The sequence below is a fragment of the Hyperolius riggenbachi genome, chromosome 3 (assembly GCF_040937935.1).
Source record: "Hyperolius riggenbachi isolate aHypRig1 chromosome 3, aHypRig1.pri, whole genome shotgun sequence".
Lineage (NCBI taxonomy): Eukaryota > Metazoa > Chordata > Amphibia > Anura > Hyperoliidae > Hyperolius > Hyperolius riggenbachi.
The window spans coordinates 239,490,524-239,517,115 of NC_090648.1; the positions used below are offsets into that span (position 1 = coordinate 239,490,524).

A 26,592-nucleotide genomic window follows, 5' to 3' on the forward strand; every position below is an offset into this window, starting at 1 on the left:
TGATCTTAGTGAATTGAGGCCATTATATCTTCTTCCAACTCTACAAAATAAAAATGTTCCATTTGTTGGCATCTTTGTAACACTTGTAGGGATTTTTCTACCTCTTATTTATTCTAAAGTGAAGGAAATTCTCACATCATTCAAATCTACGCCCCCCAAAAAGATCTAACCCAATACCACACTATCCAGAACCACAATAAATGTTTGTTTTTTATGTTTTCCTGGAATTGGGATTTAAACAAGGAATACATATTAATAAAGCATTACATTTCTCACATTAGTCAGTCTTTAGGAGCTTGATGGATAAATCAGAAAAGCAATGAATCAAACAAGAGCCTGCACAATGGATGACACCTACGTTCCTAGATGATAAGCCGAGTAATGTGATAAGTCAATTATATTGCTTTAAATAGAAGTTGGAAACATTGAGAAAGATTTTGCAAACTGAAAAGGCAATGTCATGCCTAGGCAAGATCAGAAAAATGAATATTTCACTGCAACTGTTTTTTTTTTCTGTCTATTAATGTCTATAAAACATGTATTTATTTATTTTTAAATTGAATAAGTGACTGCCACTTAATATTAGAAATTCGAGAAGTGGAGTAGGTTGACCCAGTCTATATAGAGAATGAGGTACCATACAAAGTGAAAAACTGGTTTTCTGCTTCTGGGCAAAGGTATTGGTAAGTGTTGCGGGTTTGGGGTATAGGGTAATTTGGATATTAGGGGTTGATAGCAGAATGAATAGATATAACGTAATTTATCATAGTGTTCTATCATATCAGATAGCAAAAAAAGTCACAATATGCAGGCTTACTGCTAATTTGAGGATGAATGGGAGGAGAAAATAAAATAGTTCCATGATTCTTCCTAAAAATAGTTTCTAGATTCTGGACGTCTTACAAATAGAAAGCACCTAGAACATTCCAAATTTCTTTACACTGTCCTTAAAGAGACACTGAAGCGAAAAAAAAAATATATATGATATAGTGAATTGGTTGTGATTGGTTGTGTACTATGAATAATTACTAGAAGATTAGCAGCAAAGAAAATATTCTCATATTTTTATTTTCAGGTATATAGTGTTTTTTCTAACATTGCATCATTCTATAATATGTGCAGATTACACAACACTCCGCATTCAAAATGATTCTTTCAGAGCAGTCTGTGAACTAATGACCTCTCCTCTGGCAGAGAAAAAGAAAATTGTTCACTTACAGTTGAGATAATAAAAGTCAGAAAACAGCCCTCTCCACGACTTTGAAAGTCGTAGAGCTTAATGGCTTTTTTGCATAGAGATAACAACTGGAGTTTCTTAACTCTTCCTGTACTGGAAACCATTAGACTGATGTATTTGATCTTAATGTTTTATTTTTTAGCTATACTACACATACAAATCATAATATCATATATATTTTTTTTCGCTTCAGTGTCTCTTTAAGTAATGCTCTTTAAGTTAGATATTACTGGTGTGCAGATGCATGTCTTATCCTTCTGGTTCTTACAGATTTGTCAGATTAGTGAAATTGCTTTTATTGAACATCTGCCTCTGCTCCACGCTCTGAATCTCCTAAGGAATCCGCTACAGGTGAGTATAATGGCTGTGAAATGCCACTGATTTTCATAAACAAACTTTTTCATAGAAATGCGAAATCACAGAGTATAATTTTGGTTTGCTTCAGGGGGGTAACTAGAAATCACTGGGGCCCCCTTGTGAAACTCAGGAGCCCTCCCCCCTCCCCCCCCAGATTTTTGCACAGGTAAACTGAGAACCAATGTTATTCAATAGGCTAGTGCACACCTGAATGTGTTTTCTCCATGTAGATAAAACAATCAGCAGTGAAGCACTGGGAGCATTTTCTCTATCAAGTACATTAGCTTTTGTGAAAAAACGTGCATGTTTTCACACATACAGACACACATGGGGCTTGATTCACTAAGACAAATAGCATGCCTTATCAGAGATAACACGCCTTATCAGAGTAGCATAGCGAACGCTACAAACGTATGCCTACTAATTGGCAACTCCACTCGTCCTGCCCTGAGCATCAGCTTATTACACTCACTCTGTCCATCTCTGATGGAGCAGAACAGGCTCTACAGACTTTTCCAGCATCACTACAGTACAGAGCACTTTGAAGAGGCTGGGGGCAGGGCGCTGTACACAAGAGCTGCTTCACACTGAATAGGGACTGTCTACAAATCTTTGTCTACACAACTTTGTATGATTTGTTATCAGTGGCTGAGCAGATGCATTCATTAAAACAGTTGTGCAGAGAATAGAACGCTTTTTTTCACCATGCCTAGACTCCTCAGGCATTACTACAGTACATAGCACTTGGCGAGGGGTAGAGAGGCTCAAGGGCAGAGTGCTGTACACAAGAACCTGCTGCACACTGAATAGGGACTGTCTACAAATCTTTGTTTACAAAATGTTGTATGATTCATTATCTGTGGCTGAGCAGATGCAGTCATTAGAACAAATGTGAAAAGAGCAGAGCTTTTTTTCTGTCAGTGCCCTTAGCTGTCAGTTTCTCAAGACAAGGAAAAGAAACTTCTTCCCCCACAGGGCCTCCTGCAGCTTCTGGACATCCCTGCGGCTGCATCTCTTGCAGGGTCTATTGTTACGCCCCTGGTTTGCATGCAAGTTTAATGCAGGGATTATACTTGGCATTAGTTTTAATCCACCGTCTTTCCACTTAGACACCAGGGCATATTGCACTTCTGCGTTATAGTTTCATAAAAACAGTATGTATAAAGTCCTTTTTCTAATTGTACCCTTTCGTTTACCATGTGGGGTTTATTTACGCAGAGGTTTTTTTTTTTTTTTACTTTAAATACAATATGACTTTATTGCACTTACTATATGTTACATTGTGAGATACTCAGATTTACGTATATACTCTATGTGAGTGTTGGAACAGCTCTTACAGCTGCACAATTTATAATACTGTACATTATTGTGACATTTATACTTATTTTTAAGGTCTTATTTGCTATATCCTCATAAACTTAGTTTTAATATTTTTTTAGTGCAGTTTTGTCTTCTTTGTCTTAATGGAGACTAAATAAACTTTGAGTATACAGTACTTCAGTTGCAGCACATTTTTCCCTAGTTTTTTTCTCCTTTGTGGGTGCAGTTACCCCATAGATTTATACACTATTCGTTATCATACAGTGCTGGCCTTTTTGTTTACCACATTATTACCATATCAGTGCATTTGTTTCTAGGAACAAGCAGAGTACTGGCTGTCAGTGCTGTTCATGCTGCAAAGACTAACTGAATTGGATACAAAACAGATCAAAGTTGATGAAAAGGTAATCTGGGCACCTGTTTTCCACAGACTTATAAAATGACTTCACAAAACAGTTAAGGTGGCCATACATCTAGCGATTTGGCTGTACTATCAATCATTTAGTTTGATCATTTTGTAGAATCGAGAAGCAAGTGTGTTCCAGTATGCCCAATCGATGAAAAGTGGCTGATGATATGTCGAATTGACTTGCTAAGTCGATCGAGCAGGACGCAAGATATCGGTGGATCTCAGGGGAATCAGCTACTGTTCACATGCCATTCGTTCGACTATGAATCCATTTTTTTTATTGTATCCAAAAGTGAATTGATTTTTGCATTCAGAGCATGGAGACATGACATATCGGTCAGATCGATTGCTTAAGGTGAATGGCATAGGATATCGCTTGTACTGTGTGTCCCAGTAGTCGATCGACTTTTTTCAATTGACCCATAAAAACAATGAAGTCGATTGCTTTGTCGATTCAATCAGAATCGCTAGATGTATGGCTACCTTTAATGCTGCCAAGTAATTTAATGGTGGCCATACATGGTACAATTTTTTTCTTTGTAGTATAAGGGTAAATAAAGTGAATATACTGAGATAATTTAAGCAATTACCTTATATTGCATAGAAATGGTAAGATTGTATGAAAAAATTGTACCATGTATGCCCACCATAACTGTACCCGAGGCGATATGTGAAATGATGAGATAAACATGTGTATGTACAGTACAAAACATATTAATAGCCAGGCTGTTTTACTTGTTTTATTTTGCTGCCTGAAAGAGTTAATTTCTAGGCCTTGAAGTGGCAGCTTCTGTCTGGACAGTACCTTGTCGGGAATATAGTAAATATCACGGATAAGAAAATTACAGCCATAAAAGTTTTTCTGGCAGAGTATAGCTTCTGTGGTCAGGAAGAGATAAAATACATGAATTATTAAAAAAAAACAATAAAAACGATTGATAAAAAAAACATGAACTATTGACCTTTTTCTAACTCTGGGACACTTAATAGGCTGCCACTGATTAGAGACAGTAAAGCATTCAATATACTTTGTAAATGTTTAAATATTTAAAAATAACTGTGGGATACTTTAAGTCAATTTTAGAAGTAGGAGGATAAATATAATTGTTTATCTCATCAGTTTATTTTCCCCTCGGGCTCACTTTAAACCACAGTGCAATCAGGCAATTGAAGCACATCCCATGGTGGAATGACATGTTTAATGTTGTGAAAGATGCAATGCATCTTGGTACAGATAGCATCTGAATATAAACTTTGGCTCGGTAGTTCTTGAGAAATGTCAGTTTACACAGTCCTAGACTGGAGGATTTGAACTAGCTAATTTATATCCACATATCCAGTAAATGTTAGGATGCTGTTCACATTGTCTATAAAACTAGAATGCAATAATCTGTAAATCATTTAAATCCTATATTGAAGTGGATCCGAGATAAACTTTTACTCATTGCATAATTGTGTTCCTTTCATATATAGGGCATACCTCAAGCCAAATACTTTATTTGTTTTGTTTTATGTTTTAATACTCTAATTCCCTATAAACTAAACAAGCCTCGCCCACAGCTCCTTTTGTGCCTTGGCACTGTAGCAAGGGCTTATGGGAGCTCAGTCTGGGCAAGAGGAGGAGGAGGCTACTAGCCATTGATTTCAGAGGCAGAGGGAAGGATGGAGGAGGAGAGGGGACTGAATTTACACACAGGCAAGCTGATAGCATCTCCAGCCCTCAGCCTGTGACAAACAGAACATAGCTGCCCTCATTGTATCACAGGAATAAATAATGATAAACTTTTGAAGCTGTTTGCAGCTAGATATGCTGTGTAAACTATCTAAAGTTTAGATAAGATTTATAGACAAGTTACTTGTTATAGTTAGTTTTTCATCTCGGATCCGCGTTAATCTGAAAAAAGGACATCAAACTGAAGATGATGTTACAAGGACAGCAATGCTAATTCAGTATAACATTTTTACATTTATTGTCCTCTAGCATTGAAGCAATTAAGGTAAATAAGTGTAAAGTTTTGTCATTTAAAAATAAAACACATATTGCAAGATCTCACATTGGTTTAGGTTAATTGGCCACAGGTCAGTAAAATGACTGGGACTGGGTATCAAAACCATCATAGGGAAAGTTAGTCTCTTAGTAATAAAAATGGAGAATGGTTCACAACTTTTTGGAACACCTTGGGCAAATGTTGCATTCATTTAAGAATGCCTTTCTACAAAATTGCAAAGCACTTGAGGATTTTCTCATTCATAGTAAATAATATCATTAAAAGATCCAGAGAAAATTCTGTGTGCAAGAGACACTGGATGTCTGTGATTCTCAGGCCTTCAAGCTGCACAGCATGGGAGTGCACTGCGCATGTGAAATAATCCAGCAACTTCTACCTGCTGCAGTGTACAGCAATGGTAAATATGCTTGTGGAATCCTATGGCCTTGTACACTCACTCTGAACTCCTAACATGCTGCAAGAGGCATCCCATAAAAGTGAATACCTTCCCAAAGGCCCTAGAAAAGATGACAGCCTGCACTAAAAGCTGTGTAAATCAGGTGCAACATAACATATGCAGCTTTCCAAACAAAATGAAGCTGTGCTCACTTTTGTAATAGAGAAGTAGCCAAAGGGGAATAGATTCTGAGCACTGGATCCTGAAGTCTTTTCTTATTAAATCCAAAAGTATAATCCATAAGCAGCAGACTGCTATAAAAACAGTAGTGTGTACAAGTAGAGCCATCTGGCCTGACAGCCATTTTGACAGATCATTTCACTTCTACTGAAGCCCAAATTATTTGCTGAATTTCCTGTTTATATAAAACATATGCTCATCTCAGTCATGCACGTCTGCCTTCGCACTCCCTGCTGTTGTTCTCTGCCGTTGGAGCTTGGGCAATGGGAGAAGACTCATCCACCAGAACTGCATCAGAATAGTATCACCTGTAAGGGTCAGTGTTGGTCGGGGGCATGGTTAAACTACATGCTTGGTGAGACAGGTAAATAGGCGCAAGGTACACCTGGAAGTTTGGTCACCAGCCATAGGCCACAATGCAATTTGTGTCAATGGCAGCACAGAGGCAGTAATTTGGGTGCAAGTAGCAGTCATTGCTTTGGGTGGTATAACTACAGTGTGCGGGGGTCTGCAATAAGGGGAGGGGCAGCACCTATGGATTAATAACCTTCCAATATGGCAAGATTGTTACCGTTTACCACTCAGGATCTGCTCACCATTTTAGGTAGACAGTTGAGATTGTTTGTATTACAGTTTATAATTTACTAGTAGACCCAAGACCGTTTAAAAATGGGTTCTAGGGTCTGTTTCTTGCCGCTGCATGTTAATGGGCAAGCGCGCCTCCACCGCACACGTGCGCACCCGCCACCCACACACTCGGCCGGCACCCTGGATACGTCCTCTAGTCTCTGTGAGGCTGGGTCCGTGCTGGGCACATGCGCAGTAGCAAAAAGCACAGACCAGCTACACAGAGACAGCACACGCAGGGACACAGGGGTTTTATTATAGAGGATTGTACATGCATAGGAGTGAACAATAGACCACTGACACTGAAGCAACAGCATGCTGTTTCAGGCTTCTGTTTATTTTACATCTGCTCAGCAATGATGCATGTGTGAGACCGCAATCACACAAGCACTAATTCACATAGCTCTCAGTGTCCCTCACTGATCTGATAAGGTCCAGGTCACAATGGTGCAAATCCCATTCACTTAATTTTCAGTTAATCCTGTCCACGGTTGCTTGATTATTTTTTTTGGTACCTCCATTCGCAATTCTCAGGAATCACTAAAGATTTTTTAATAAATTAGGTTCACAAGGGTGTATTCACTAAACTGTGCTAAGTAGAATAACGTGGGTGAAGTCTTACCACACAATCGGGGTTGATTCATCAATCGCCAGTAATACTGCAATGCACACATAGCACATTGCAGTATAACTTTCACTTCCACATGCAGCACAGCGAGTTATACCATTGAGGAAACTTGCGGCACTAGAGCAGCGTGACTGTTGCTACGGTAACACACATTGCAAACTAGCAATATAGTTAGTAACGGGTGTTAACAAAGCAGCAATTGCACTACTCTAGTACTGAGTTGCACTAATGGCGTAACTTGCGGTGCTGCATGCGGAAGTGACAGTGATATTGCCGTGTGCTATGTGTGCACCACAATATTACTGGCATTTGATGAATCAACCACAATGAGTAGAGCCAAATGCAATACAATACATGCAATACAGTATATTATACTCTACTCATTGTGTGGTAAGACTTTACGCTTGTTATTTTGCTTACCACAGTTTAGTGCATCTACCCCCAAAGTCCCTAGGCTTCTTGAAAGTGAATACAAACAGCAGTAAAACCTGATGTAATTTCTAACTCTTCACTACATGAAAAACAAAAAATAACTTTGGCATTGCACTTTCATCTAGTGCAGAGTTTTGTCCAGTATATTTTCCTAAAAGCACTATCTGTATATCTGTGTATTTACCAAACACATTATTTTTTCCTTTAAATGATGCACAGGTGGCTGCAGTAAATAAGTATGACCCTCCCCCAGAGGTCATTGCTGCGCGAGATCACATGGCCAATGTCATGTACAGTATGATCCAGCCACAAAAGATCTTTGACAGGTGAGTGTGACAATTTACATATTTAAATATCAGATTTGAGATGGAATGTTGAGTTTCTCACATGCTAAGTTAATGGATTGTTTCACCCCATTAGCCATTGTTGCTAAAAGCAGAGTACTGAGACATTAAATGAAATATATATATATATATATATATATATATATATATATATATATATATATATATTTGTATGTATCTTCCAGAATGTAGGTCACCACCGTGTTAAGTGACAAACATTTACTGGATCAGGTGTATTGGGTGCTGGCCTCGGCAGTGGCGTTGCGATCTTATTGTGGCGCCAAGCTGGTGAATTGGGCAATAGTAGCTGTTTGGCTATCATTAGGTGATTGGCTAGTACCAATACTAATCGCTAGTGCTTCCGATACTGCTTTTAGGTAACACTACTACACTAAAATCAGACAGCAGGGCTAGTGCTGTGAGTACAGCACTGCCCTGGCTGTCTTACATGCCAAAACTTTTCTATTGTGCAGGGTATGCAAACTGCTCCCTTCCTGACACCTAGAATTCTGCTGGGAGCTAGATCCATATTGCTGCTTGTTAGATCTGTTTATGCTCCATTGGTTCTAGCTTCCACAGACTAAAATAGTGATACATACACATGGGAGTGAGCACCTAGACAGATCCAGGCAGAAGCAATGTGGTCTTAACTTCTGACGAATGCCAAATGCCATGCAAGGGAGCAGGCTGCACATCCACTACACTATGGATAATGACTCTATTAGCTGGTAAGACGACGAAGACAGTGCTGTGCTCAGAGAACTAGCCCTGTTGTCTGATTCTTTTTTTTTTTTTTTTTACTACAGAGGGTTTTCATATAGACAGAGAAAAGAAAGAGGTAGACTGATTTAGGGAGGTTTGTTAAAATGTTTGCAAAATATATAGTTGTCCTGGAGGGAAAATGGTTTCCACAAAAGTGGGATTGAAGTTAAATAAGTACCATTTCTATTTTGTTTCAAATCGTGTACAATTGCAGTTAAATGGCATTACTGTATTTGCACAGCTGTATAACCTATTTCATATTCAAAGGATGATGACTGCTGGTAAAATTACAGCAGCATTAAAATTATAAGTAAGTTGTTTTTTCATGTAAATAGTTTTTTTTTGTGTAAATAGTTTTTATTAAAGTTTGCACAATGAAAAACATACATTCAATTGCTGAAGCAAGTTTCCAAAACAAGCAATTGGAGATAAACAGTTTTTATAAAGGATTGACATAAACCAAAACAAAGGTTCAAAAGACCATTGAGTATTAGATAGAAGAATAATTAGTGTCCCATGGGAAAGAAAAAAGGGCTACATTTCCCATGGGACTTCTTCATGTAAAAGTGAGTTGGTTTAATACACATACTCCAAATTAACTTGTGAGGAACTTCAAATAGCTCTAGCTAATTTGTTTCACACCTTCAGTGGTTTAAGGAATAAATTAACATTTGTGTCAATGCTTTGAAATGCATTTGAAGGATTCCAGAACTACAGAAAAATCCTTATTATTGTACAAACATTCAATAGAACACTGATCAGAAAGTTTTAAAAGTGTGTGGAGAATATGTCCTGTATGTTGTTCATTTAGTGACTGTGCTTTTTAGTCTCCACATATTTACCCGTAATTCTTCTAAGGGATTGACATGTGTCTATAAATCATGCTGACAAGTGGTAATCCTGTTTTGCAGCACATTGCCCAATCTGGATACTCCTTACCCCATGCTTGTGCTGACAGGGCCCCAGTCCAGTGGGAAGCGGGAGCTAGCACACAGAATGTGCAGAGAGTTCAAGGAGTTTTTCCGCTATGGGTAAGACATTCATCTGCCACAGAACACAGTGTGCTTTCAATCACATGGAGATGTTAAGTCTTTCATTGCTTGGTGTAAATTCAGACAAACCTTTCAAACATGGCAAGACAGATAAAATAGACCTTTGAAGTCATACTGCCATGCATAAGCCTGTGGAATTCACTTTTTTCATTTAAGGTAGCATCCCTGTAGTAAATTACAACTGCATCTGCCATAGAGATGAGACCATGTATAGAAAACGCTCCTGCAAATATGCACAAGAGAAATGACATGACCAATGAAAATAATCAAATGGAAGCGCATATATTTCCATTCGGTCAGGCGCATATTGATATAAATGTTCAGTCAATCTTTTAGTTGATCCAACAATCAGCAATTATCAAGTGAAGGATAAGGTAATTGTTTGACTAAAGACCAGAGGTGGCCTTAGGGGGGCAAGCGGGGGCGGGGATCACCCCAGGCCCCGCACCTGTAGGGGGACAGTCATGCCCACTGCGCTTGCACTGAGAGCCCTATTCTTCCTGGTTGGCTGATGCTCAGGTGCGGACAAGAGCATCCTGCACATTGACATCATTATTTGCTTCATGCATCATATTTACCTCCCGGCCCAGCGCCGACCACTGCGTGTCTGCGACAATCAACCTCTCACAGGACTCAGTAGCACCATATTTTGGAATTTGCTAAACAGGTAAAGACTCTACAATACCACTAACAGAATCAGAGTCAGCCAGCAAAGTCAGGCCAACGGACACAACACATATCACCCTGTCCCCTGGTGGTGGTGCAGAAAAGGCATGGGGAGCTTCCAAGCTCCCCATTCAGCCTAACACCCATCCCCAGCCAGTCTGGTAAACACCCCTAGCTCCCCAGCCAGCCTGTATCTATCCCAAGCTCCCCAGCCAGCCTCTTCCTATCCTTAGCTCCCAAGCCAGCCTGGTACAGATCCGTAGCGCCCCAGCTAGCCTAGTACCCATCCCTAGTTCCTCAGCCAGCTTAGTACCCATCTCTAGTTTATTGGTTAGCTTTAGTGGCCTTTAACAAACGTAATGGTTTTTAAACAATACTAAGGCGTACTGCATTAGAAGTGGGCAAGCCCATGAGCATGGTGGTATGGTAGATGGCCTACACTTATGGCTCTAGGCCCCGCATATGACACTCGCCCCAGGCCTCACATACTCTAAGGCCGCCTCTGCTAAAGACGATTGATGCCTTGACTTGAAACACCATTTAATGATTGTTTAACCAGTTGTTCTGGATGCACATGATCGATTGATTAAATAATCTGATTTGTATGCATATGGACATAACATATTTATAATTGCAAGGCTGCATGCAAATGATTGTTAGAGAGAATAAAGGTACGTTCACTGTGGGCGTTGCTTTCCCTATAATAGCAGGAACTAAATGGGTAAGCGGCGCACGTATTCGTACATTGTGTTGCATGTAGTGAAGCATACAGTCAATGAAAAGTATGCTTCACTGTTACTGTTAACACGTGTGTTTTGTGTTAACACACTGCCTGCAGTGCATTACAAAGTTGCGTGCCGTTATACTGTAACACACCTGCCTGCACTGAGAGCTTCTCATAGGTGGTGTATTGCAGCAAAGTGACCGATACTGCAGCACACCCTTGTAGCCTAATAGAAAGGAATTCTGCTGTCTGCACATGTTAAGTTTACTGTTCTATTGTGAAAATACCCCAGGAGCAGTAAAGGAAATGCCAGGCATTTTGGGACTTCTCACACATGGGTATTTCACAAAGATTTGGCAGGCATTTTGAAGCATTTTTATAATGCTCCCTGCCTTCCCATTGCTCTAAAATGTTGCACAATACAGTATATTTTTTAATACTTTATAAGTGAATAGGTTTTAAAGTGAACCCAAGGTGAGAGTTTTATGGAGGCTGCCATATTTATTTTCTTTTAAAGGGACACCGAGCAGTGCAGAAACTATGGAAAGATGCATATCATTTTAAAGCTCTCTTTCTCCTCTTTCCAATGATATATAAACCGCCGCCCTACGCCTTTTAGTTTTCGCTATTTTCGCGATTGAAATTGCAGCGGCCGCAATTTCAATCGCGAAAATAAAGAAAACTGAAAGGCGTAGGCCCGCAGTTTAGGTGTCACCAGAAAGAGGAGAAAGAGAGCTTTAAAATGATATCCATCTTTCCATAGTTACATTGTATTACACAGGGCGACTTTTTCTGCTGAATGGAGCTGCTGACTTTGAGAAAAAGTCGCCCTGTGTAATACAATATAACTATGGAAAGATGGATATCATTTTAAAGCTCTCTTTCTCCTCTTTCTGACGACCCCTAAATTGTCGCCCTACGCCTTTTAGTTTTCTCTGTACTGCTGATCTTCTGCCTCTAATATATTCAGCCATAGACCCTGAACAAACATGCAGCAGATCTGACTTGTCTGACAATATTGTTAGAACTGACAAGATTAGCTGCATGCTTGTTTCGGGTGTACTTCAGACACTGCTGCAGCCAAATAGATCAACAGGGCTGTGCCAGGCAACTGGAATTGCTTAAAAGGAAATAAATATGGCAGACTTCATGTCACGCTCACCTCAGGTTCACTTAAAGACCCATGTGATGCTGAAAACTCGCTTCTGCTCTCTCCCTTTCATTTCAACAGCTTTTAGTTACAGCTTTTAGTAACAGTGACGGTGAATGCCTGATTTTGACACACTACTTTTCCCTTGTTTGTGTATCTTAACTTAAAAGAGTTTTTAATGTAAAGGCTGTCAATGTTTAATCGCTCAGAGCCTCACAAGGCACAGAGTGGGAACCCTTTTCAACTTTATTTTTGTTACATTTTTTATCCTTTTGCCAGGCTTTTCAGTCCTCTTCACTGAATACTTTAAGGTCCCTTGCATGCTGCATCACACCGCGTTACTCTTCCTCACTGCAAGGGCCCTGCAAGTCTATGGAGACTTGCACACTTCACAGTGCGCCTGAAGTATCCAAATCCCTACAATGCTGACACAAAGGCTGCAGCAGGTTACTGCATGTTCTGTGCCTACTGCATGGATTATGCAGCAATGCAAGCCAATGGGCAATGCAGTAAGTGTGCACGAAGACGGATTTATGTGGTGCTTGCAGTGCATCGCCCTGCTAATCTTAGAGGTGCTGTTGTCCTAAACAATGAGTGAAACATTTCATACTGACCAGTTTTTGAAAAGTAATATCAAATAACTACAAGAAAAAAGGTAAATTTAGATCTATCTATTTAATGTGTTAAGAAGTACATAAACAAGTGTAGATTGCTTTTAGAAGCCTGCAAGCACTAGATTATTAGATGGGAGCGCCTAATAGGAAGCATTACTTCCGGTCAAAACAGTGTCTAAAGCCACGCTCCGCCTTTTGAAAAAGAATTTTCCTAACCGTTCTCAGCGTGGCTTCAGACACTGTATTGACGTCAGGGCCTGATTTACCATAAGGCACTGTAGGCACGTGCCTACAGGAGCATCATGATGGAATGGCGGCTCACTCCTCTCCCAGGGTCCTGAGCGGAGTGTAAATGAGAGGTTACTCACACGGGTGTTAGCATTCCACTGATGAGATCTTCCTTCAGTAGGGGACAACTTAATACTGAGGGTACCTCTGGCTACCTAATGCTAAGGGACTTCTGTAGCTACCTATGATGGGCAAGGGAAGTAAAAGAGAAGTGACAGCTGGGCCTACCAGCACACTTGCTGTGCAGTTCGGAGGGGGTTTGTAGGTTCATGGAAGGCGAAGTCTAAGGTGCCAGGACATCTGTGCCTATAGGCTCCTGTGATGTAAATCTGGGCCTGATTGATGTGAAGAAGTAGGAAATACTCAGAAAACACATAAAAGTGTTCAATAAATGTATATATATTTTCCTTTATCCATAATCCATCACTAAGGTAAGCCACCTCTTTTGCCATGTTAAACTGTTTTTAACAAGTTGTATCCACTTGGGGTACCTCTTCCCTTCCTATATTACAATTACTGGCTCAAGATGCCACAGCACAGTTTTGAGAGCAGGTAGCCTGGATAATCCAACAGGCAGGTGCAGAGTGGTCTAGATCTGGGGTGGTTCATGTGACAAGGTATTTCTTAGGAAGTTTTTTGCTTTACTAGAAATTGCAGCAATCGAATTCCTTTAGGGAAAGGCATGATGAGTTTGTGAATTCAAGTGGCTAAAGTGCATGTGTATTTCACATGAGCAGTACAGGGCTAAGAAAATGACTGACAGCAGGAAAACCCTTAAACATGTACTGTATGGAGAGTCTCTCTTTTGTCCTGTCAGAGGCCAGATCACACACACTCACTGTGGCAAAAAGGATAGCACAGCTGAAGTGTTCCAGTGCTGTGGGCGTCAGGATTGTGAAAATGAGTAGGTAGCATTGGGCTACCTAACTGATTATGGAAAACTTTTCACCACTAATATTGTGAAACCTGCTATTTCCCTCTTTCATGGTGCCTCTGGTTTTAGAAAAAACTGTCTGAAAATCTGATATCCAGATTAGAAAGTTAAAAATAATGCTTCACATGAATCCCTGGGCAAAACGCACTTCAAGCTGACAAGAACATGAAGTTTTATCTCTACACTCTGCACTCAATTTTACAAAACCACAGTGATCCTACATTTAGATGATTGCTTTCATAATACACATCGCAGCCACATCTGAACAGTAATGTTTTTGCTTTGAATTGTGTTATAAATCAGTCATATTCGGTAACCTGCACAGATGTGGCCATGTGAGGATGAAACATAAAACTCAAATCACTGCATTTGTATCAAATCATTAGAAGAAGAAGAATAGTCATAATTAACACAGAACCATAGATTCTGTGCATATTGAGAATAAAAACTAATATACTTAAACCACTGTATGCCGGTTGGATGAATTAAACTGTATGTTTATTTGTCTACACTGTAACCTAGTAAATTTTATTGCACAAATAATTTAAAGAAATATTACCGTGTCTTTGCCCAATATAGTAATATTAGGAATACATGTCTTTGCATAAAGGCACTGTAGCGCACTATACAAAGCTGCTTAATACAGCCCCTAGCAAAATAAAAATCTGGCACACTCCTTCACGGGAATTTGGGCTTGGGAAATATCTGCAAGTGGAATATCGGTAAATTACAGATATTCTACCAAGAGTCACTACATAATTGCAATATATGTATATCAGTAATCCTTACCGATGTTTTACTACAGCCTAACCTAACCTTACTCTCAAATGCACCCTCCCTCTTTATGCCTAACTCTAACTGACCCACCTGCCGATGCCTAAACACCCCCCACTCATGCCTAACCAACCACCCTACTGATGCCTAACCATAACTGACCCCCCACCCCTAACTGATCACCCTGCCACAATATCCATCAACACTGATGCCTTATTACTAACCTACTAACCGTAATCTTCTATCAATATAACCTGCACCCTAGCTACAGAATATGCTAATTAACGGTTGCCAGCTGTATAAAACTTGGCATTTATTGGGCATCATGGCACCCAGTTTAACCCCCAGATGCATAGACCTCAATGTTAATTGAGGAAATTGCAGCATCCCCCATTATAACAAATCACCACCATCGCCAAAATTAAGCTCTGTCAACTGTGCATGAATTTTGTTTTGCATACAGAACAGAAGGAGCTAGGCAGCTGAGCCTGTGTGAATGAACTATTTTCCCAATATGTAGAGTAGCTAGCAAATCAGGTGGTATCTGGAGAATGGAAACAAGGATGTAAGTCGTGAACACTGATGTTGGAAGTTTACAAGGCAGACAAGATTCTTACTACAAAATACAGAAAAAGCTCCAATTAAACACTGTTGCAAGCAGAGAAGGCCTTAAAGTTCAGATATCTATGAAGAATATCTCCAGTTTTCCCAGATTACATTTTGGAAAATGTTATCATGTACAGTTTAGCAATAACATAACTAGATAATGAAAAAAGCACTTGTCTTAAAATCACTTACTAACTGTATAGCTGGGCAATGGACTTGAACATGCCTTCTTTAGTAAAGAGAAAGTTGCTTTGAAATATGATTAAGACCATATGTGCCATCTTGATTTGGTTTAGTCCAGCCCATGCATCTGACACGGTATGGCAGTCAGGATACATACCTTATACAATGAAAACCATAAAGACAACTCACATCAGTCTTTTTCCAAGTTTTACTGAGGTTCTAAGAAATTCCTCTGGTTAACATTCTACATAGATGCATTTATCAAACCGCTTATGTAAGATGATGTATACTTATTGTAAGTTGTATATGTATTCATGGCTGTTTCTATGATGAAGTGAAGAAAGTTGCCACACGTGGCATCCTCTAGTGGTGATATAAGATAAGCTTATCTGCATTCTTGGCCCCCCAGCTGACTATTGCTCTTCTGCTCGGAATACAGGATGAGATTTTTCAGTCGATTTACTGTTTGATCTTATTTTCGATCGATTTTCTTATCTTTTCTTCTCAATTTCCATTCACTTCTATGAGAAATCGACCAGCAAAACAATAGAAAATAAGATTGGACATGTCGGAAATCATCTATCGAACCATCTATCTGGTGAAAAAACTTATGGTGTATTCCCAGCAATATAGCCAAGAAGGAGCAATTTGTTCCTGAGTAGTAACATTGCTTATACTTGTGTGCAGTGGTAGTCTAGAATACCTTGGCCCAAAACATGTGCGGATTAGAGCAGACATGATACTTTGCATGGCATAAAACAGCTATACACTCTTTCACCCTTAGGGACATTTAATACAGTTTTTGTCTTGTACTTTTTATAAGTAGCATTAATAAACTGTTTCAGTAAATTGATGTTGAGCGCCACGTCATACTGACAAATAATTTGGTGACTATAGTTTCTTCTTGTTGCCCTGAAGAAATAGTATCCTGGTCATCATGTTCCAAATTTGGTTAACTAATATTGCCAAAGGTTCTATTAAAATAAAAGCTTAAAATAAACTCCTTTCCTTTTAAAAACAATGTTACCATGTAGGAAAACTAACAAAAAACAACATACATTGTACATTCCATATTCCATTGAAGAGATCAGAAATGACATCCCCCTCAAACATTGGATGAAACTTGTATTTTGAAGGAGCCATCCCACCCAGTTGAATGATGCACCTTGAGGTCCTTCCTGAAACAATCTTTCAAAGATTTCCATTACTTCTTTACTATTTTCACTAATAAAAATAAAAACACATACACGCCTCATAAAAATATTGTAGTAAATAAGCATGGGACAGTGTGTAGCCAAAGAGACCAAGTTTGTGTGTGTCTGTACATACATGACGTCATTCTTGCATTAAGCACATAAAAAACACACACACTCACACTCACACACTCTTGACGCCACTACTTGACTTGACACAAACACTTCCTCCTTCAACCCGGAAGGAGGAAGTGTTTGTAGTTACGTGACCGGTGCATGCGGCGCTTGGAACGCATCGTGGGAGGCGACGCGTACGGACCTGAAGAAGACGTCATTCTGGTAAGATTGACCCCCCCCCGATTCCCCCCCCCCATTTCAAACATGATGACATAAACCCTCCCATTACAAACTATTAGAAGTGGTAGAAACGCAATTGAACAACAATAAAAAACAGCCTTTAGCTTTTCTGACACTTACTGGTGAAATCAGGTATATAGGAGCTCAGATACAATGCTTCTAGGATATATAACTATGTTTGATGGCCCAAAGCCATTTATAATGGTGCCCTGTAGTTTCCTCATACATTTTTATGCATGAGGAACACAGAGACAAACTTCAGAAAGGCATTCTTCAAAATAACATTTTTAGATTTAATACTTGCAGCATAGTTCTTCCACCGTATATAGGTGCTGATTTTGGTGTACTCTACCTTTTGACTCAATATCAGCTTTTCCTGCATATGCGGTCAGTGCATTTTGCATATGTAGTATATTTTATCTGCCACTTTGGAAATTCTGACATCAGCGTTACATCAGATGTTTTCTGCATGCACATATGTATTCTGCCAGATCACAGCATAAAAATTTTCAACATGTAAAGAATGTCCAGGTCAATTGCCTCCTAATTAACCCTTACCATGCTGAGAATTATCAGCCATGACTGATCAGCATCAGACCCTGAGGAAGAACAAATTACTGAAGGACTTGTGTCTTCTGTTTTACTCATTATTGTCTAGTCTCTAAAATATACAGTATGACGGTTTCATTACACTGAATTACATTGTTTCTAATTTAGGGGTGTATTCACTGTGCAGCATGAAGCGCACAGCAATTTACCAATACTTCCACCAGGTATGTAGCGTGTGGTACCCTAGCAAAGTACGCATTACCTAGGTAAGACCCGTTGCACTAATTTAGCAACACGCCCTACACACGTCAGAAGTACCACCGCTCAGGCCCTGGTGGGCCGATTTAGATTTTTTTTTTCAAACACGCAGCTAGCACTTTGCTATCTGCGTGTTTGCTCCGATCCCCGTCGCTGATCCGCCGATACCGACGCGAAAGAGGGCCCACCCCCGCCCCACAGACCCCGTCTGCAGCCTGGCCAATCATCGCCAGGCTGCGCTTTGGGGTGGATCAGGAGTCCCTGTGACGTCACAACGTCGATGACGTCACTCTGTTAGTCGCCATGGCGACGGGGGAAGCCCAAAAGGAAATCCCGTTCAGAATGGGATTTCCTTATGGGCGTGATCGCCGGCTGCGATCGGAAGGGTGGGAGGGAGGGAGCAGGAAGGAGGAGAATCATGTAGCTAGTGCTAGGATTGCTACATGATAAAAAAAAAAATCGGGCGAAAAAAACCCTCCCACGGCCGTGGGAAGCAGAACGCCCAGCAGGTTAATAAGGAGACCCCCCCCCCCTTCCTGAGCTTCCCATCAGGCTGGCTGCACATTACCAGGGCCGGATTTAGGACAAGGCCTTCTAGGCCCTGGCATAGGGCTCCACAGGAGCAAGGGCACCAAAGCAGCAGTATAAACTGGTGCAGCATTTGCAAGCTTGCAAATGCTGCAATGCAGGGAGATCAAGCGAGTGCCTGACCGCGGTACTCTGCTTACTAGCCACCTGTGCAGCAGACACCTTGCTATCTGTGTACGTTTGCATTGTGCCCGGCGGCTATGGACTTTGGCAGCATTGGAGACAGAGGGGAATAGGAAGCTTTGGTACTGGAGACGATCAGATAAATGAGTTACACTGATGGCTGCAGTGGTGTGAAGGTGAGCTGGCTATCTATGCTAAAAAGAGGGGTTGGGAAAAGGAGGGATTAAGGGAGTCAGCCTGCTACCTACACTGGAGGGAAAGGGGGAGGGGTCATCTGGCCAGGGCTTTGGAGTCAGGACAAAAATCTTCCGACTCCAACTCCGACTCCTCAGTTTATGAAACCACGACTCGGACTCCAACTCCGACTCCGGGTACCCAAAATGACTCCAACTCCTCGACTCCGACTCCTTAGCCTAATACTTAACAGGGCTGTGGATTTTGAACAAAAATCATCCGACTCCAACTCCGAGTCCTCAGTTTATGAATTCAACGACTCCGACTCCGGGTGCCCAAAATTACTCCGACTCCACAGCCCTACATCTTGCTACCTATACTGCGGAGTGGGGGGGGGGGGTCATCAAAGGAGACCCCCAGATGCAGCGGTGGATGTTCGGCGGGTGTGCGTGCATCTCTGGGGAGCAGGGAAGCAGTGCCCTGATGCTGAAGGACAGCACCACTGCACAAAACCTTGATCCTTATAGCCTGAGCAATCCTCCCTAATGATTGGCCATCGCATGAAGAAAACCGGGAATAGGATATGCTGGTAATCCTTGTGTGATGGAAAGATAAGTAGCTCTCATCTGCAAGCTACTTATCACCTTGAATAGGATATGGCCCTAAGAGTGACCATAACGATCCTGCATTAGGTGACCGGTAAGGACTGCAGCATGCAGTATAGAAATGCATTGTTTACAACCAATGGTGTGCTGCTTTTTTTCATTTTTACATGAGTTGTGACAAGGGTTTGGTGAGCCCTGATTGAAGCAAGGCACTAGCTTATCAGGACAGTATTCCTGATGTGGATGTGACAGGGCAATTTTTGCTTTTTGTTAGAGCTAGGGGATGGTCATTGAGATGCAAAAAAATATTACAGGCTCCTGCAAATGTGTATGTTAATTTTATGCACATTTATGCAGTTTGAAAACTAACTGATCAAGTGCTTCTACCGTAGAGTACTTGCTTCACTTACTGGTTACTTGGGAGTTTTGACTGCACTATTGGTTGTCCTTTGTTGTGTGACTGTGCTTTAATAAAACACCTTCCACTTCTGTATCCTGCCACTACCAATGATTACCAGTTAATGTCCTGTGGGCTTCGGAACACCATGCATGCTGTATAATCCATTCAAATACATTTTATGCAGCACTTAGGGCCCTCACACTACTAGTGCTAGTTATTCGCCACTGCCCTGTGGTGTATTGCTATGTGCTTAAAGGGCTAGTCCACACTGCAAGTTATTCTTGGTATTTTAAAACTTTTTCCAATTCATTTACAATGAAATGAGCTCACTGCGACATTGCGCAAATATGCATGCAGCCGTGTGATCTCTTACGATTCTATAAATCAGCATACCGATGGGAATATTAGATACAGATTTGAGTGCAATGTCTGAAGTTCTTGCAAATCAATCGTAAATGTTGTAGAGTGTTTTATAATGTGTGATATTGCACATAATGTGAGCAGGTTTGTCCAAGTCTCCAGAAATAAATGTTTTTTTGCATAGTTCTGCATTAGCTACTGAATCATGTCAGTAAATTTAGTTCATTGCATATGATGTCTCTTGAATATATTGTAAAAGCGGGGTATTATGTTTCATCCATTTTTTGATGATAGCATTCATAGAAATATCCAATATAGTTACAGTTTTTATTTTGCATTTCAGCCCTTGCCACACAACTAGAAATCCTTATTTTGGAGAAGAGAAACGGTTTGATTACCACTTTGTCACACCAGAGATGTTTGAGGATATGATGTGCTCAGTAAGAATATGACTGCTTACTTCTTTTGTAAAGGAAAACCGAAGTAACAGGAGTATGGGGGTGGGAACTATAGTAGTCTTCTTTTTAACATTTTTACTTGCGCTGTTTTGGTTTTGTCTGCTTTATATTTCAGAGAGTTAGGGCCTGTTTCCACTACATGCAGATTGGATGCAGAATGGATGCAGAAAAACTGACTCCAATGAATGTCTAAGGGCCTGTTTCCACGAAACCCGATTTTTCTGATGCAGATTTTCCCATAGGCATTCACTGGAGTCAGTTTTTCTGCATTCATTCTGCATCCAATCTGTGTGTAGTGGAAATAGGCCCTAAGTGTACTAATGCTTAAGTGTGGTTTACATATTATAAAACGGGGCCCTGATCATTAATGCAATACATATGGATTTTTTATTTTAATATCATCTTAAAGAGAACCCGAGGCGGTTCCATGGGGGCAAATGGGGCACAGAGGCATGTTCACTGCCTCATGACATGCCTCTGTGTCCCCCCACACCTCCACTCTCTGCCCCCTCACCACGCTATGGCCCCTTGAGATTAGCGACAATATTTGTTGATATCTCGGAGGTGAACCTAGGGGAGAGGGATTTCCTATGTACCACGCCGGCCAGGGGCATTCCTGCAGGGTTTTCAGAGCTGTCATTTGGCAGCTCTCTCTCCCTGGTCGCACTCCCTGAACCCCCCCCCCCACCTCCCTGCACGCTGGATGAGAGACACAGTCTCTCCTTGCAGTGTCTTGACCCCGAGGTCAGGAAAGTGAAAGTGGGCCATTTTTTGCGGCTACCTGATCCGCTCAGCCCCCCGGATCAGGTAGCCCACGGTTTTTTTTATTTTATGAGCCCACCATCGGGCTCTCTTTAAGATTTTAACATGTCACCCCCAGTATAGTAGGTAAAAGCTGTTTTACTATGTCTATACTCATGGTTAACTAGTTACAGTGTGAACTGATACCTTCTTGAAAATTTGCATTTCTCAGATTTTCCTTTTTCCCTGATTTGTAAAATATCCGTCTTCACACCTTATCTTCTTTTTACACCTTTTTAGCACACACGGGGGATAAGTAGGGACTAGCCACATGCTAATTTAGCAAATTGTAACAGGACATGTCACATATTATCTTATATCAAACTTGGAGTGAGAGGTATATGGCGGCTACCATATATATTTCCTTTTAAACATTGCCAGTTGCCTGGATGTCCTGCTCAGTAGTGTCTGAACCACATGAAACAAACACTCAATGTGTACAGTTTGTACTGGAGGCAGTCGATCAGTAGAACAGCCAGTAATTCACATTGTTTAAATGTACGATAAATACAGTAGGTTCCCTATTCCTCTCACTAAAGTGTCCATTTGAAACAGGGTAAAAAGATTTTAATGCATATATATTGCATTATTGATCAGAGGCACATTTTAATAAAATGTAAATATAGTATGTATGCTAACACATTTAAAGAGAACCCGAGCCAGTGTCATAACTTTAAAAGAAAACATACTACATGATCAGGTAGTGCTGCTTCCCGCCACTCCTGCAGCCTTTAATGAGCTGGATTTGTTTTAACAAACAAAAATGGCCGCCACCCCAGGGTCCCAATGCTGCAGCTCTGCTCTGTGCTTCTCATCACAGAGCACAGAGAGGAGGGCAAGTGGCGAGGAGAGGCAGAGAAGGTGCAGGAAGAGGCAGTGCAGAGCACTTAGGGACAGGAAAGGTGCATTCTGAGAGGGCGTTCTGCAGGAGTCCCTCTCCTGAAAAGAACACCCCTTTCATTCTCAAATTGATGATAAGCTCCTTGGGGTGGGAAGGGAGGTAATGCAGCAGTCGGGGGGGGGGGGGGCACAAAAGAACAGGAAGGATACAGAGGTGTGTGATTAAATGACTAACGTGCCCCTGTGTTCCAATCATGCACATTCTGCCTCGGGTACACTTTAACCCCAACTTCAGGCACATAGATACCTTGTCCTGTGTAGGTAATCAGTTGCAGAACTTGTTTTCACTTGTGTACCAGCTTCTTGATTAGTTGGTGTAAAGATAGATCACATTTTCAGGTACCTGGTAAAGAGCACCAGATGTATCTTGGAGCCCAATTTTCCACATCTCCAGGAGAGCTGTGTCTGTGTCCCTTGCAGTTTAAAAAGCAGTATGGAGGTGTTAAACCAGTGCCAGCAGGCCAGCTCTCAGACAGCATCTGCTAACTCTGTCACCTGGGCTGTTTCAGTTCACACACCTACATTTTTTAAACTATACAAGCCACAATTGACACTAGAAAAGTAATCTTTCAGTATTCTGCTTATTAAGCTACCAGGTTGGCAGATATGTTTCAGGTGAAAAGGCCCTCTGATAAGGTAGCATAAGGTAAGTATTTGTCTGCTTAATATCATATCCTGTTTCCTGACATTTACATTTGAATTTCAACTTAAAGATCCGCAAGATTGTGGTTAATATTTGTTTGCCTCTTTTCTAGGGTCAGTTTCTACTGACTATGACATATAGTGGTCACTACTATGGGCTGAGCAGAGAGGCTGTTGAGTCTGTCGCAAGAGAAGGCCTTGCTTGCTGCACTCATGTGGAAATAGAGGTATTCCTGAGTGTATTTATATTAGCTTTTAAAGTTAACCTGTACTCAAATAAAGGACAAAAATGAGATAATTGCCTTAGTAGAGAGAAGTTTTCCGATCCATCCAGGTGTCCAGAGTTCCTGTGCATGGTCCTTCTGAACATATCCAACAAGAGCTTGTCTGATATGTTCTCGTGGCCATGCTCCTTGTTGTGTATGAGCAGCTCCTTGCCACTGTGCAGGCGTAGTATGGCCTTGCTTGTTCTTAGACAGGAGTGCGGCCATACTGTGCCTTGTTTGTGGAGGGGATTCCTGTCCTGGGTAAGTGGCTAAAAGTGCAACCCATACAGAATCTCCAGGCTGGAACCTATCTATGTCAAGCTGCCATTACTGTCTGTTTCCATTGAGAATCTTTCGTTTCCTGTCCCAGAGAGGTTGACAACCCACGGCTAGAGCTCTGAGTTGTCACCAGGACAGAAAGTGAAGGACACCAATAAAAACCACACTAAATGGACACCAAGGAGGTCCTGGAAAAAAAGTATCCCAAAAAATTAACTTAATCCATGCAATGCACTGATGAGGACCAACCAGTCTGAAACAGTCTGAATGCATGTTGGATTATTGTGGCTCTGTACAATTAATAAGCTTACACATCAATGCATTCCAGTTCTGAAAGTGTGCTGTTTGTTTCATGGACAACAAAGCGACAATTTGCATATTCAGCAGTGATGCACCGTGGGACATCTCATACGCTCAGTCCTACCGGAATAATCACAAATACCTTCTGTTTTAAGAAGGCAAACTTCTGCTTTTTATCCTAAGAAAAGGTCTTGTTATCTAAGACAAATACTTAAGTACAAATATTGAATCTATTACAGACTATGGAATAACTAATAACAAATATGGCTAACATTTACCAAAATAATACAAGCACTGTGAGTCTTTTTTGCATTAGATGTTTATACAGTTTACCTACAAAATTCCTTTTCAGTTTCAGTCCCTAACAATGGCACAGCACAGTTATCACCAGAAAGACACTCCAGACATGTATAGCACAATATGCTAGCATATAACTACTTTCCAAGTGGCCTAGGTCCTCTTCAGCAGGTACCTCCCTCACTTTCTCCATCCACTGCTATCTGTGGCTGCTGTCTTCAGCCTCATTCTGACTGAGAAATGAAGGACCCAGAGCAAGGGTGGAGACACAGAGGCTACAGATACATGACAAGACACATCAGCTACAGACAGCGGAGGGCAGTGGACAAGAGGAAGGCATCAGCTGAAATGATGCAGCCTCTGTAAAATCTCCACCATACACATTAAGCCGGGGCTCACCGTCTTATAGCGCAGCTCTCCTACATTAGGAATTGTGTGAATTGTGTACCTTCCTAGACCTGGCAGGGTGAAACAATCACTATATCCACCAGAGTGAATTTAATATCTGTCAGAGCTACTGACTTCATAGTTGGTCACATATACTACTACGTATCAGTAGTACAAAGGATATACACAATATCACCAAAAGTATTGAGATGCCTGCATTTGACTTTTTTTTTCTCATGCAATTGGGATTCATTTTAAAGTTTGAGTTCAGGGCTTTGTGCAGGCAAAGACTATCTCATCTATATCTTTATGAATCTTGCTTTAAACAGTGGTGTTCAGTAATGTGGTGTGCAGTAATGTTGAAACACAATGGGACCATCCCCAAACTGTTCTTTCAAAGCTGGGAACATGAAATTGTCCAAAATATCTTGATATCCTGAATTCTTCAGAGTTTTTTTGACTGGAGGCCAAGCCCAACCCTGAAGAACAACCCAACGCCATAACCCCTCTCTCAACAAGCTTTACACTTGACATAATGCAGCATGTGTGCTGGCAATCAGGTGAGGTAGGCAAGTGTCTTGCCTAGAGTAAAGCATGGGGGTGAAAGTCTCATTGTGCATGAGTGCACTGTACTGCAATTTCTGCACCAAACGATAACCGGCCTGACCACCATACTAACAACAGGGTGAGACTGACAGAAAATAGTTTGTCAGCAGTCAAGGTGTGTGTGTGTGTGGGGGGGGGGATTTTGGAGGAGCCTTCTCAGTTTACAGTTAAGCTAGCCATTCATACCTGTCCTCTCAGGTAAAAATGGAGGGATTAGTTTATGCTTGAGTATGTTTATATTCAAATATATACAGCGTTTAAATAGCATTGAACTACTGTATTAACTGGTTCGGAAGCACCGATAGTTAAAACTTTTGCCTAAGCCTAATGCGGCATAGTTTTTAATGCCAACAGCTCCTGGGCACGGGGCACAATAGCACGTCTATTAATATTCACTATTAGGTTGGAAATTGATATGAATTAAAATGTACTTTTTAGGGTGTTCGAAGCCTGAAGAATTCCCATTTTAAGCCTCGCTACATCTTGCTTTTGCCAATGAACAAGGAGAAGTATGAAGGCTGGCTGAGGAGAAAGGGAATATTTACTAGACCAGAAATAGACTTTGCTGTGTCTAGAGTGGACACGTATATAAAAATACATCAAGACTGCCCAGGCTATTTTGATGCCGTGATAAATACAGGTAATGGTGAAAGTATACTGAGTTGTCTCTTTATTACATCATTTACATATGTGCAAGAAATATAAAGCAATAAATCAAAACAAAATCCCTAGACGGAATTAGAGTTATATATAGCGCTATACATTGAATTTCATGCAACACGGATTTCACGTTTGTAAAACTTTATAATTAGGAAGCCCATTACTTCTTGCAAGTCAGCCAAACACAGAAAGTCATACATGTCAGTTTAGTTTATAAATCATTTTACCAAATCATTGTGATGTGAAGGCCTATCAAAACCATAATGGTTGTGGGTAGTGAAGGCTAGTCTGTCTGGTCCAGTCCCACAGAAGGGCTGCTGGAGCACACATTGCATGAAAGAAATGACTCACAGTGGAATGCAGCTGGCTGTATAAACAGTCCAGTCAGAGTGCTCATGCTGACCTACTGCTGAAGGCACCTTTAGTGGGCACATAAGTATGTCAATCGTGCCATGAAGCAATGGAAGAACATGGCCTGTCCTGATGAATCACTTTTTCTTTCACCTCCAAATTCCCCACATCCCAATACAGTTGAGCATCTATGGCATGTCCATGCCATGGTGACCCACCTTGCAACTTAGAGAACTTAAAGGGAATCTGAAGTGAGAGGAATACAGATGCTTACATTTTCATTTCCTTCTTAACAATACTAGTTGC

At 40.9% G+C, this 26,592-nt stretch overlaps 1 protein-coding gene across 2 annotated transcripts in view; it reads left to right on the forward strand.

The window, feature by feature from the left end:
• Nucleotides 1–26,592, forward strand: part of LRGUK (leucine rich repeats and guanylate kinase domain containing) — a 70,062-nt gene that overhangs the window by 26,494 nt on the left and 16,976 nt on the right. For both annotated transcript variants that reach the window (XM_068276026.1, XM_068276027.1), the window contains 7 exons: nucleotides 1,508–1,588; nucleotides 3,232–3,318; nucleotides 7,855–7,961; nucleotides 9,653–9,772; nucleotides 20,683–20,779; nucleotides 23,254–23,367; nucleotides 25,714–25,915. In XM_068276026.1, coding sequence (XP_068132127.1) covers nucleotides 1,508–1,588; nucleotides 3,232–3,318; nucleotides 7,855–7,961; nucleotides 9,653–9,772; nucleotides 20,683–20,779; nucleotides 23,254–23,367; nucleotides 25,714–25,915 — 808 coding nt within the window. The remainder of the gene's footprint in view (nucleotides 1–1,507; nucleotides 1,589–3,231; nucleotides 3,319–7,854; nucleotides 7,962–9,652; nucleotides 9,773–20,682; nucleotides 20,780–23,253; nucleotides 23,368–25,713; nucleotides 25,916–26,592) is intronic.